The sequence below is a fragment of the Alexandromys fortis genome, unplaced genomic scaffold (genome assembly GCF_014885135.2).
Source record: "Alexandromys fortis isolate MF-2015 unplaced genomic scaffold, M_Fortis_MF-2015_v1.1 scaffold_267, whole genome shotgun sequence".
Classification (NCBI taxonomy): Eukaryota; Metazoa; Chordata; class Mammalia; order Rodentia; family Cricetidae; genus Alexandromys; species Alexandromys fortis.
Window position 1 is genome coordinate 534,585 of NW_026068157.1, and position 11,883 is coordinate 546,467.

General features: G+C 47.0%; 1 protein-coding gene and 1 pseudogene across 2 annotated transcripts; one reads left to right on the forward strand and one right to left on the reverse strand.

Moving 5' to 3' along the window:
- Positions 1–1,412, reverse strand: part of LOC126491650 (52 kDa repressor of the inhibitor of the protein kinase-like) — a 10,177-nt pseudogene extending 8,765 nt beyond the window's left edge.
- Positions 1,413–1,436: 24 nt separating this feature from the next.
- Positions 1,437–8,207, forward strand: LOC126491656 (zinc finger protein 773-like). Of its 2 annotated transcripts, XM_050127463.1 has the most exons (5): positions 1,438–1,810; positions 3,339–3,377; positions 5,005–5,131; positions 6,285–6,383; positions 6,894–8,207. In XM_050127463.1, exons 1-5 carry the CDS (start codon positions 1,739–1,741, stop codon positions 7,799–7,801), a joined length of 1,245 nt encoding a protein of 414 aa, XP_049983420.1. In that variant the 5' UTR covers positions 1,438–1,738; the 3' UTR covers positions 7,802–8,207. The 2 variants fall into 2 exon arrangements, with proteins under 2 accessions (XP_049983421.1, XP_049983420.1); XM_050127464.1 differs by lacking the exon at positions 3,339–3,377 and having other exon boundaries at positions 1,437–1,810.
- Positions 8,208–11,883: the final 3,676 nt, after the last annotated feature.

Here is an 11,883-nt window from a genome sequence, read left to right on the forward strand (position 1 = left end):
AATAGCCAGAACCTGGAAACAACCTAGATGCCCTTCAATGGAAGAATGGATGAAGAAAGTGTGGAATATATACACATTAGAGTACTATGCTGCGGTAAAAAACAATGACTTCTCGAATTCTGCATGCAAATGGATGGAAATAGAAAACACTATCCTGAGCGAGGTAACCCAGACCCAAAAAGATGAACATCGGATATACTCACTCATAATTGGTTTCTAGCCATAAATAAAGGTCACGGAGTGTATACCTGGTGAACCTAAAGAAGCTAAATAAGAAGGTGAACCCAAGAAAAAACATATAGTTATCCTCTTGGCTAAGGGAAGTAGATCAAATCTCTACTTCTAAAGCACATCCTCAGGGTCACAGCAAGGTGGCTTCCAAAGCTGAATTCCATCTCCAAATTTCCCGTCGCACAATTGAAAAGTTATTCCTGACGACTCCATACTAGTGTGTAAAAATGAGAAGTATTGCCGGGCATGGTGTCGCATGCCTTTAATCCCAGCACTTAGGAGGCAGAGTTCGAAGCAGGCTAGCCTGGTCTACAGAGAGAGTTACAGGACAGCCAAGGCTGTTATACAGAGAAACAATAAAACAAAACAAACAAAAACTGTGGGGGTAGGGTGGGGGAGAAGCTTCTGAATCTAGAAATCCTTGTTGGGGGCTGGAGAGGTGGCTCCGCGGTTAAGAGCACTAGCTGCACTAGCAGAGGTCCCTCCCAGGGACCGCACAGTGGCTCACAACCATCTATAATGAGGTCTGATGCCCTCCTCTGGTTTGCAGTCATACATGCAGGCTATATACTGTACACCTACCTAATAAGTAGATTTGAGGGGGGCGTGTAGACAGGGTTTCTCTGGCTGGTCCTGGAACTAACTCTGTAGACCAAGCTGGCCTCCAACTCACAGAGATCCACCTGTCTCTGCCTCCCAAGTGCTGGGATTAAAAGTGTGAACCACCAACGCCCGGTCATAAGTAGATCTTTAAAAAAAAAAAAGGATCTTTTTTTTTTTTTTTTAAGAAAGGAAAAAGAGGGAAATCCTTGATTTCAGTATGTTTTGTCCTCTTCCATGGTCACATTCCTGTATTTAGTGGCAAGGACCTGGCAAGTACCATTTGACACAGGCAAAAGTCTCACATAGAAAAGTCAACATTGCCCCGTTTCATGCACTTCTGAACAGTAAGCAAAACAACAAGGTCTCACTATGTAACCCTGCCTTGACTGGAACACTCTATGACAGGCTGGCTTCTAAAACCCAGAGCCCTACCTGTCTCTGCCTGCAGTTTGGGAGAGTTCCAGTAAGCTTAGCCTTGTAGCTCACCCCCTACTATTTCTAACACACACACAACTCACCTCAGGTAGAAAATATTGGCGCATCTGTAATTACAATATTCTCCACACCAGTCCTCGGAAACTGCTCATGGGCAGTCATGTCCAGAACTGACATTTAATCCTATTTGTACTACATTGCCCAGAAAACATTGCAAGAAGCTCGACCAATGAAAATCGGTAGATCAGTGACGACAAGAACCGTTGGGCGGGACTTTGGGCTGTACGTGAAGGAGATTCTTTGTAACTTCCTGGACCCGTCAGTATGGTTCACTGAGAACTGGTTTCATCTGCTTTGCCCATGATCAGAAAACCGGAGCCTTAGAAGCATTAGTCCTTCGTCACAGAGCCGGATCTGAGGTTTATGACGACACCTGTGACCCGATCCAGGCTTGAAGTAGGAATAAGCCATGTCCCAGGGCCCCACCATTCTGTGGAGCCCTATGGTGATCGTGGAGGCTGCGGGTGGAGCCCTGCCCCAGGTGAGTGCCTCGGGATCGCCCGCCTACCTACAGCTTTGAGATCTGGGTCAGGAGCCAACAGGACAGGCCCCGTGTCCCCGACTGTAGGACACTGATGGACGAGATCATGGTTTTGACATCTAAGTGCTAGAGAGAGAGATCCCTTCTGACTCTCCGTCTGGTAGACCATACATCCAAAGACTTGCAGGCCCACGTGAGCTCAAAGACAGAAGCCCTGGAGTGACCCCTGCTGGCATTAGATGGGGGGTGGGGGGTAGCGCAGTTGCAGAGATGCTGGTGATGACGGAAGATCTGAACAGAGAAGAGACTTGATGTATTCAGAATTTTTCAAACCCCCCAGGGAATATTGGGCATGGATAAGGTGATGTGGATGGAGACAGAGAACTTTGAATCTTTGGGTATATCCTGTGGACTGATGCAGGAATTGGGGGTGACCATAGAGGTGGGGAAAGGCTTCAGATATCTGATAGATTTTTTTTTTTTAATTTTATTTAGAACGGGCTGGCCTCAGACTGGATTAAAGGCATGGCCTCCTGCCCCGGGCCTCTCTGATAGACATAAAAGAAGTACTTTCTCTTCCTTTAAATTTTTTCGTGTGTGAAAGCACTCAGCATTTAAGTCTATTGTGTACGCTCACTGTTCTCCCCTTTGAACTCACTATGTGACTGACTGGCCAGTGTAGCCCATGCTGCCCTCAGACTCCCAGAGATCTGCTTTCCTCCGCCTCCCATGTGCTGCAATTAAAGGGGTGGTGCACCCCTATGCCTGCCTAATACCGTATGCCCCACCCCCAACACACATACAGGCTTTCTCTGTTGGATGAAAGGCATGGGCCACCACCACCTGGCTCCTAAATTCTCAATTAAATGTAGGTAGATACAACCATACATTCTGAAGTAACTGTTTCAGTGTTTGTGAAACTCTTTGACACAAGTGTTAGTCGTGTGCCTGCAGTGAGTGCTTGACGCGTAGGACTGAGTTTGATACGGTGATTTTCCTTTGGAGCTAGGACTGTGGTGGTGTGGGTGAAATGGCACTCAAAGGCTCGTGTATCTGAATGCTTAGTCACCAGGGAGGGGCACTATTTGAGAAAGACTGAGGGGGGTAGCCTAGTTGGAGGACGTGTGTAGCTGGGAAAATATGCCAATGTCATTGACTCTCTGTCTCTCTCTGCCTGCTGCTTCTGTATCAGGATGTAAAGCTCTCAGCTACTGCCTGTCTGCTTCCTACCCTGATAATGATGGACTAACCCTATAGGACTATAAGGAAGCCCCACTTCAATGCTCTTGTAAGATTTCCCTAGGTCGTGGTGTCCTGTCGGTAATTAAGACAAGCTGCCATGCCATTCTTATCCCCAGAGAATAAGGAGATTGACTCCTTGTCCAAGGTCACCCAGTGAGGGACACTATTAAGGGATGGAGCCCATGGGGCAGTTGGGTGAACCCGCCTGCAGGTGTTTGAGGGGACTCGGATGAACCTTTGGGTACCAACACCCTCGTTCTTTACTCACAGTCTTGTTCATCCACAGGTTTCCCATTATTCATTGAAACCCGCCAACCAGGAAGAGGTAAGTAGAGGGTGCCCAGGAATCACAGCCCTGAGTGTTCACAGAAGAGACCTCTGTGAGGGCTGGAGAGATGGCTCAGAGGTTAAGAGCACTGTCTGCTCTTCCAAAGGTCCTGAGTTCAATTCCCAGCATCCACATGGTGGCTCACAATCATCTGTAATGGAGTCTGGTGCCCTCTTCTGGCCTGCAGGCATACACACAGACAGAATATTGTATACATAATAAATAAATTAATTTAAAAAAAAAAAAGAGCATTGCCTGCTCTTCCAAAGGTCCTGAGTTCAATTCCCAGCATCCACATGGTGGCTCACAATCATCTGTAATGGAGTCTGGTGCCCTCTTCTGGCCTGCAGGCATACACACAGACAGAATATTGTATACATAATAAATAAATTAATTTAAAAAAAAAAAAGAGCATTGCCTGCTCTTCCAAAGGTCCTGAGTTCAATTCCCAGCATCCACATGGTGGCTCACAATCATCTGTAATGGAGTCTGGTGCCCTCTTCTGGCCTGCAGGCATACATGGAAAGAATGATCTATACATAATAAATATAAAAAAAGAGAGAGACCTCTGTGATTGTGGTGTCCTGAGAATCTCTCTATCCTTGCATTGGATTTCCTGGCAGGTACTCAGAATGTAAGGCCCCCATGTCCACAGCAGGAATACAGGGCCAGGCTTCTATTTATGGCAACCATGGGCTTAAGTTTCAGAGGTCTTAAAGCTCCAGTGATGAGCATCAGAGGATGCCTGGAAGTGAGATGGCGGGCAATGCTGAGAGCCCTCAGGTGTGCCCGAGGGCTGCTGGGTTTAGTGGGAGGTAGGGGTTGGGAGCACAGTGGCCGAGGGCTGGGCTTGCATCCTGCGATGGAAATGCAAGTTCAGTGTGCAGACTGATGTGTGTGCTGTGGAGTAGGCATAGGTGGTTTCCTGGCCTTCCTGCATGGGACAGAGTGGGCAACAGCGACCCAATTGGGGTCCGTGTGAGGCAGATGGTTGGGAGGAGCCCATGTGAAATCTCTGGTAGAAAGGAGGGACTTTCCTGGCATCCTTCAAGCTTGGGTTGACTCCAGCTGTGGTGGTTTCAATGCACATGCCCCACCTCCCATAGGCTCATAGACTTGAATACTGGGGCCCCATTGGTGGAACAGTTTGGGGAGGATTATGAGGTGTGCCCTTGCTGGAGGAGATGTGTCACTGTGGGCTTGTAGGTTTCAAAAGCCCATGCCGTGCCATCCCAGTTCACTCTCTCTGCCTGGTCCCTGTGGCTCAGGATGTAAGGTCTCAGCTGCTGCTGCAGTGCCATGCATGGCTGCTGTCGTGAGGGTCATGGACTCACTCTCTGAATTGTCAGCCCCCAAGAAACTCTTTGTTCTGTAAGTGCCTTGGTCATGGTGTCTCTTCACAGCAATAGAAAAGTAACTAAGACACCATCTGTCCACCTGCCCGTTCTTGCTGAGTGCTGCACACAGTGGTCAGTGGGAATCTGAGGACAGACTGATGATGTCACAGCTTCAGAGCCTGGCACCCTCTGAGATAGGAGGCCAAGTGGGAGTGACCGTCTTGAGGATGGCGAGAGTCTCTGACAAGGAGGCTTCATAGTAAACTCGACTTTCCCCGTTGTGGCAGGGCTGTGTGTCCTTTGAGGATGTGGCTGTGTACTTCTCCTGGGAGGAATGGAAGCTGCTTGATGACTCCCAAAGGCTCCTGTACCGGACTGTGATGACGGAGATCTTCGAACTTGTTTCCTCGCTGAGTAAGCCCCCCATCCTGTTAAAGCATATCTGTATGGGCTTGGCTTTTTTCCTTCTACAGAGAGATGTATCCTTCTCAAAGCTAGCTTGTGAACTCTCGATCTTTCCTCCCACTGTCCTGTAGTAGGAAATACAGGTTATAGACACAGGCTTGTTACATAATACCTTTTCTCTCTTAAGAAGAGTAAAGGCGGGCTGGAGAGATGGCTCAGTGGTTAAAAGCATTGCCTGCTCTTCCAAAGATCCTGAGTTCAATTCCTGGCAACCACGTGGTAGCTCACAACCATCTGTAATGAAGTCTGGTGCCCTCTTCTGACCTGCAGACACACACACAGTCAGAATATTGTATACATAATAAATAAATAATTTTTTTTAAAAAAAAGAAGAGTAAAGGCAAACAGGAATCATAATCAGTTTGAGGTGACAATATTTGTCTGTGTGGTAAGTTACGCAAGGGCTCCTGGTACTCACTGTATTAACCAAGCTCGCTGGAACTGAGAGAGATCCTCCTGCCTCTGCCTTCCAAGTGCTGGGATTAATGCTTTGTGCCACTAGGGGGTTGGGAGTCTCAACAGTGATCAGTCTTGTAAATACATGGCATCTCCTTGACCCAGATATTTCTCTCTCCTTCTAGGTGGCATGCTGTTGACCGATTTTTCTGTCCCACCAAGTCCCACATCCATTTAGTCCCAAATAAACACACAGAGGCCGCATTAATTACAAACTGATTGGCCCATTAGCTCAGGCTTTTCATTAACTCTTATAACTTATATCAGCCCATAATTTTTTCTGTGTTAGCCACGTTGCTTGGTACCTTTTCGGCGAGGCAGTCACACCTCGCATCCTCTCTATCTGGGTGACAACTGCAGACTAAATCTTTCCTCTTCCCAGAATTCCCGTCTGGTCACCCTGCCTATATTTCCTGCCTCGCTACTGGCCAGTCAGCGTTTTATTAAAATGTAGTTGACAGGGTACAGACCATTGTCCCACAGCAGCATGCCTTGTGTCTGCAGGTGGCAGGAGTTGTGGAACTGATGGGCTCATTGTTTGTTTTTCTTGCAAGATACTCTTATAAGGATTGTTCTCATTAGGTGTCTTTACTTTGGATTATTATGGGTTGGGGGATCACTCGCTTCTTGTATCATTTAACTTTAGGACTTGAACTTTCTGGGATCAAGGACATAACTCAGGTGGAGTCTTGTGGCGATCTCTCCGTGCCTGCACTGAGATTCACGACTCCATGTTTGTGGACAGGTACTTGAAGGGTGGAGATTGCAGATGCATGCACCTATTATTTCTGAACCAGGACTGCCACCACCCCACCCCCACATATCAGTCTCTCATGTTTTGCCCGTTGCCTTGCACACTGTGAAACTCAGGCTCTCCTTGATGGTGGTAGGGTGCATCATACCTAGGCAGTCCTGAATGCAGGACTTCAGTTGCCATGTCTTAGGGGCCTGGACAGCCTTCTGCACCGTGTCCTGCATCTTCAGCAGCTGCGGCTTCTGGAAAGCTATTGCAGAGGACGGTGTTGAGGTTCACAGCGCTTCTCCCCGTGGTTCACTCCATGCTGTGTTCTTGCTGTCACTAAGGTCCCTGGGTCCTGTGATATTGACAAATGCAGCGTGGCCGTGGGTCCCTGCCACCCTGAAGTAGCCCCCTTGTTCCGTAGGAAATCTCAGAACACTGTTAGTCATACGTGCTGTCTGTCTGTCTGTCACTCGACAGTCTCCATGCCGTTCATCAGTGTTTCTCTGTGTTCAGGTTGTTGGATCAAAGTGGAGAGTGGAGCGTCCCCCTTTGAGCAGAGTCTGTCTGCGGAAGGAGACCTTAGTGCCTGCGTGCTCCAACAGCAAGTGCTGAGCTGTGCTGAGACGCCCTTGCTAAGCGCAGACAACGCCATGATCATCCAGACTTCCTCAGGTCTTCTCAAGCATCAGGTGACTTCCAGTGTTGGGGAGACACCCAGGACCACTGGGAGTGGAGAGGCCATTCACCCTGAGAAGAAGAACTGCAAATGCAGTAACTGTGGCAAAGTCTTTACTAGTATCTCTCACCTTAATCGGCACTGGAAGATACACACTGGAGAAAAGCCTTTCCAGTGCAGCGAGTGTGGGAAATCCTTCAGCCAGAAAGCCTTTCTCATCAAGCACTTCAGAATGCACACGGGGGAGAAGCCGTATAGGTGCAGCGAGTGTGGCAAGGCCTTCAAGCACAATATCTCCCTCATCTCCCATCAGGGACTGCACACGGGAGAAATGCCTTTCAAGTGCAACGAGTGTGGGAAGTCGTACAGGAGCCGAGAAGGCCTTAAAGTTCATTATCGGTTTCACACTGGGGAAATGCCTTTTGAGTGCAGCGAGTGTGGGAAGTCATACAGGAGCAGGGAAGGCCTGTTGAATCATTTCTACAGTCACACTGCAGAAAAGCCTTTCAGCTGCAGCGAATGTGGGGAGGATTTCACCCAGAACTCTGACCTCATTGAACATCTTACAGTCCACGGCAAACCCTTCAAGTGCAACGAGTGTGGGAGAGTCTTTAATTCAAGTTACAACTTCGTCAGACACATGAAAGTTCACATTGTAGCCAAGCAGTATGCGTGCAGGGAGTGTGACAAAGTGTACTGCAGTAGCTCTAGCCTTTATAAGCACCGCAAGATTCACACTCGATAAATAGCTAAGGAGGGCCCTGGGGTAAGAAGTCCCTCACCTGAAATCTCCGCGGAACACAAGTGACGGATGCTTCAGAGCACATGGCGGCACCGTTCACACACCTCCAACCCGTTAAAGCGTTGAGGTCACGGGGCTAGGATGTGTCATGAACCCATGGATTCAAGGATCCGGGTTTGAGGCCTCTGATTAGAGGTGTTTTCTGGAAATACCGTGACCCTACGTAGGTTTCTGAGTGCAGAGATTGTAGGGAACAGCGTCAGCCACTGGCGGAACTTCAGGTGAGAAGTTCTGAGAGGGCTCCTGCGGACTTGGTGTGGTTGGGGTAGGCTTGGATCTGAAATGAAACTCGACTTCTCCTTTTACTGAGTGTTACAGTGCCCTGAATAAATGCTTGTCTTTCCTGCTCTGTAGTCTTTCAGGACTGCTTAGTTTCAGGAGAGTTATCGTTGTTGCTATTGCTGTTAGATTCATTTTGTTTTTGTATGAGTGTTTGGTTGCATATATGTATGTCCACCATATAGATATGTCTATGTATGCACACCACATGTGTGTCTGGTTCTGACAAAGGTCAGAAGAGGGCACATTCTCCCCGAGGAACTAGAGGTACAGATGGTTGTGGACCACAGTGGCAATGCTAGGAAACCAATCCCTGGTCCCCCGAAAGAGCACCCACTGAGCTGTCTCCAGCTCTGATTCTCACACTAGTTTTGATGGAGAGCAGCTCCATGGTGTCCCTCATGATCTCATGTTGAAGTGTAGCCCAAATGCTTTCATTTCTGTGTGTGCCTGTGTGTATGTGTGTGTGGTACCCGAGGAAGTCATTGGAGCCCCTGGATCTGGATCTACATATGGCTGTGAGCTGTGTGTGTGCTGGGAGTGGAGCCTAGGTCTTCTGCAGGTGCTCTTTTTTTCCAAGACAGGGTTTCTCTGTGTAACAGTCCTGGCTGTCCTGGAACTCTTTGTAGACCAGACTGGCCTCAGACTCATGATAGCCTCCTGCCTCTGCCTCCCACATATGTAGTTTTTTGAGGTATGTCTTCAAACTGTGTGCTTTTCTTGGTTTCCTGTGTGTACATGAGTGTATAACCCAGCACAGCGCTATAGTATTGTTTTAAATTTTTCTGTGCATGTGTGTGAGGGGTTTTTTTGGTCTATATTTTGGGGGACAGGATCTCACTTTATAGCCCTGACTAGCCTGGAACTCCATGTAGACTAGCTTGGCTCTGAGCTGACAGAAATATGCCTCTTGAATGCTGGGGTTAAGGTGAGTGCAAGGTGAGTGCCACCACACCTGGCTTTGTTTTGACATGTCTTACTATTTCTAAGAACAAGTATCAAAGTCCATTTCCCTCTGCGTCCTTTAGTGTCTTATGACAGACCTGTGTGCCTGTCTGGCCTTAGGCTCTCGAGTCTCACGAGCACTGGGATTGTTATGCAGTAACACGCATTGATCCCACTGGGTGAGAGTTAGGTGTTTTTAATGCAGTTTTTGAGTCAAATTTGAAGCAAGCCTTACTTTCTCTGCCACTTAAAGAATTAAAAGGCAGGAAAAATCTCCAGTTCTACAGACAGCAGCAGGAAGTCTTAAACATGCAGACGTGAACAGACAGCATCAGCCAGTCAAGAAAGGGATGAGGAAACACATACAGCAAGCCCCTGGGGTATGGGGCACTCTGGATGTTGAAGCCCAGCCTCTCCTTGGGGGCTGTTTTTCTCTTTCCTTTTTCAAGTCTTCTAATCCTGCGGGGGCAAGAATAAGGCTACTACCACAATTTTTGAGCTGAATTTGGCCAGGTCCGTACCTGGGATTCCCAGCATGTGGCACCAAAATACGTTAGTCAGAGGCGTATAAAGGTAAAACCCCGAGCTTCAACCAGTCGGGGGCAAGCATACATCCTGACATACTTCCTGCTTATGTACCTCCCATGCAGTGTAATCAAACACGTCCTGTGCAGTTGGGGCAACCAGCCTTGTTTACAGGAGTGGAAACATGAGCAACAGCCCCCAGCATTCCAGGAAGTTATCGGTCCTTGGGCAAATGAGGCTTACAGGTTAGAGGCATTTTTGTTTTATAGATTGCTTAAGCACAGTGATTTAAACTTAAAGCAGCACTTTAGTCCTCAGACACACTCGGCTGCTCTCAGTTCTCAACACTCTTACCTTGACATGTCAAGGCAGCAGAAATGCTTCAGTCTTGACAGACTGAGGACAAAGTGCTGCGGTTCATATCTTCCATCCCAGCAGCACTGTAAAGTCAGAAGTGGGCAGATCTCTCTGAGTGGGAGGCCTGGTGTACATAGTCAGTTCCAGGACAGTCAGGACTATGTAGAGAGACCCTGTCCCCTGTCTCAAAACAAATAAACAAATACATAAATATAACACTTTAATCAAATGCCAAATGTTTGCAAGCAAATGTTAAGATCTCATAATAATGTTACTTCAATTATGTTTGAATTGCCCATTTGTGTATGAATATTGACTCAGGACTGTTTCAACAAGAACTTCCCAGAAAATTGAGAGTGACTAAATACTGGCCGGCCCTGAGAATCAGCTCTGATTCTCAGCTACTAGAGGTCCACTCCCAAAGACAGAACTCTGCTGAGAGTCCTTCCGCTGAGACGTGGTCATCCCTCTGTGTAAGTCTGGGGAGGTGAGGCACGGATAGGCTGCTCTAGCTGCATGACTGACCTTGCTTTTCTCCTCATCAGGAATAAAGCTATGTTTAAATATAGGTTCCCCTGTGGAAAAAGGATAGTAAGAAGATACATCAGGGCCAAGATTCTCAGAGCTTGAGAAGCTGTGGATCTCTGCTGAGTTCAAAGCTAGCAGGAATACACAGTGAGACTGTCTCAAAAACAAAAATTAAAAAAAAAAAATTTAAACAATGTTGCAAAACTTAAATTTTTATATAACATCAAAAATTTGAAAAGTACCAGAAATTTCATTCAATATAGAACATTCTATCTGGTGGCAGTAACAGCTTTAATCCCAGCACTCAAGAAGCAGAGGCAGACAGATCTCTATGAGTTTGAGGTCAAGCTGATCTACTGACCAAGTTCCAGATGGCCAGGGCTACACAGTGAGATGGGTCTTAAAAAGCCAAAAAAAAAAAAAAAAGTCAATAGTTCTGGACCTATAAACAAAATAAATATAAAGTTAGACATTCAAAAAATCTCCAAGACTGAATGATTCACTGTACAATGCTACAAAACATTACAAAAAGACATAGCACCAATTTTACAAACCATTTTCCAAATAAACAAGAGGAAGACATAATCCCCAAGTCATACTGAAAGACGGGTACGGCTCTGACACCAGACAATATCAAACGAGACGATGATGACAGCAAATGCGTCACTCAGGAAGTCAGAAAAATTTCAATAAAATACTAGCAAGTATTAACAATACAAAATCTAACAAAAGTAAGCTGTATGGCTATTCTCAGAATGCAAGTCTGGTTTAATATTCAAAGCTTAATGTGAAGCATCACATCAACAGACAACTCATCATCGCACTGATTCACACATTTGATGAATTCCAACACCCAGTAACAAACACATCTCAGCAAAAGGAAATTTCCGACATTGGATTTAAGACACACACCTTACTTTACCATCACTTATGAGACACTGAGCACATCAGAACCAAGTACAGGTGCATTCTCACTGTCTTCATGTCACACTGGAAGTGTCGGTGCGGCACAAAAAGAAATACGAGCTATACTGATGAAGCCAGGTGGTGGCGGCCAACACCGTTAACCGCAGCACTTGGGAAGCAGAGGCAGGCAAATTTCTTTTCTTTTTTTTTTAATTTATTAAAGATTTCTGTCTCTTCCCCACCTCCGCCTCCCCTTTCCCTCCCCGTCCCCCAATCAAGTCCCCCTCCCTCGTCAGCCCAAAGAGCAATCAGGGTTCCCTGCCCTGTGGGAAGTCCAAGGACCATCCTCCTCCATCCAGGTCTAGTAAGGTGAGCATCCAGACTGCCTAGGCTCCCACAAAGGGCAGGCAAATTTCTGAGTTTGTGGCCAGCCTGGTCTATAGAGCAAGCTACACAGAGAAACTTTGTCTTAAAAAAAAAAAAAA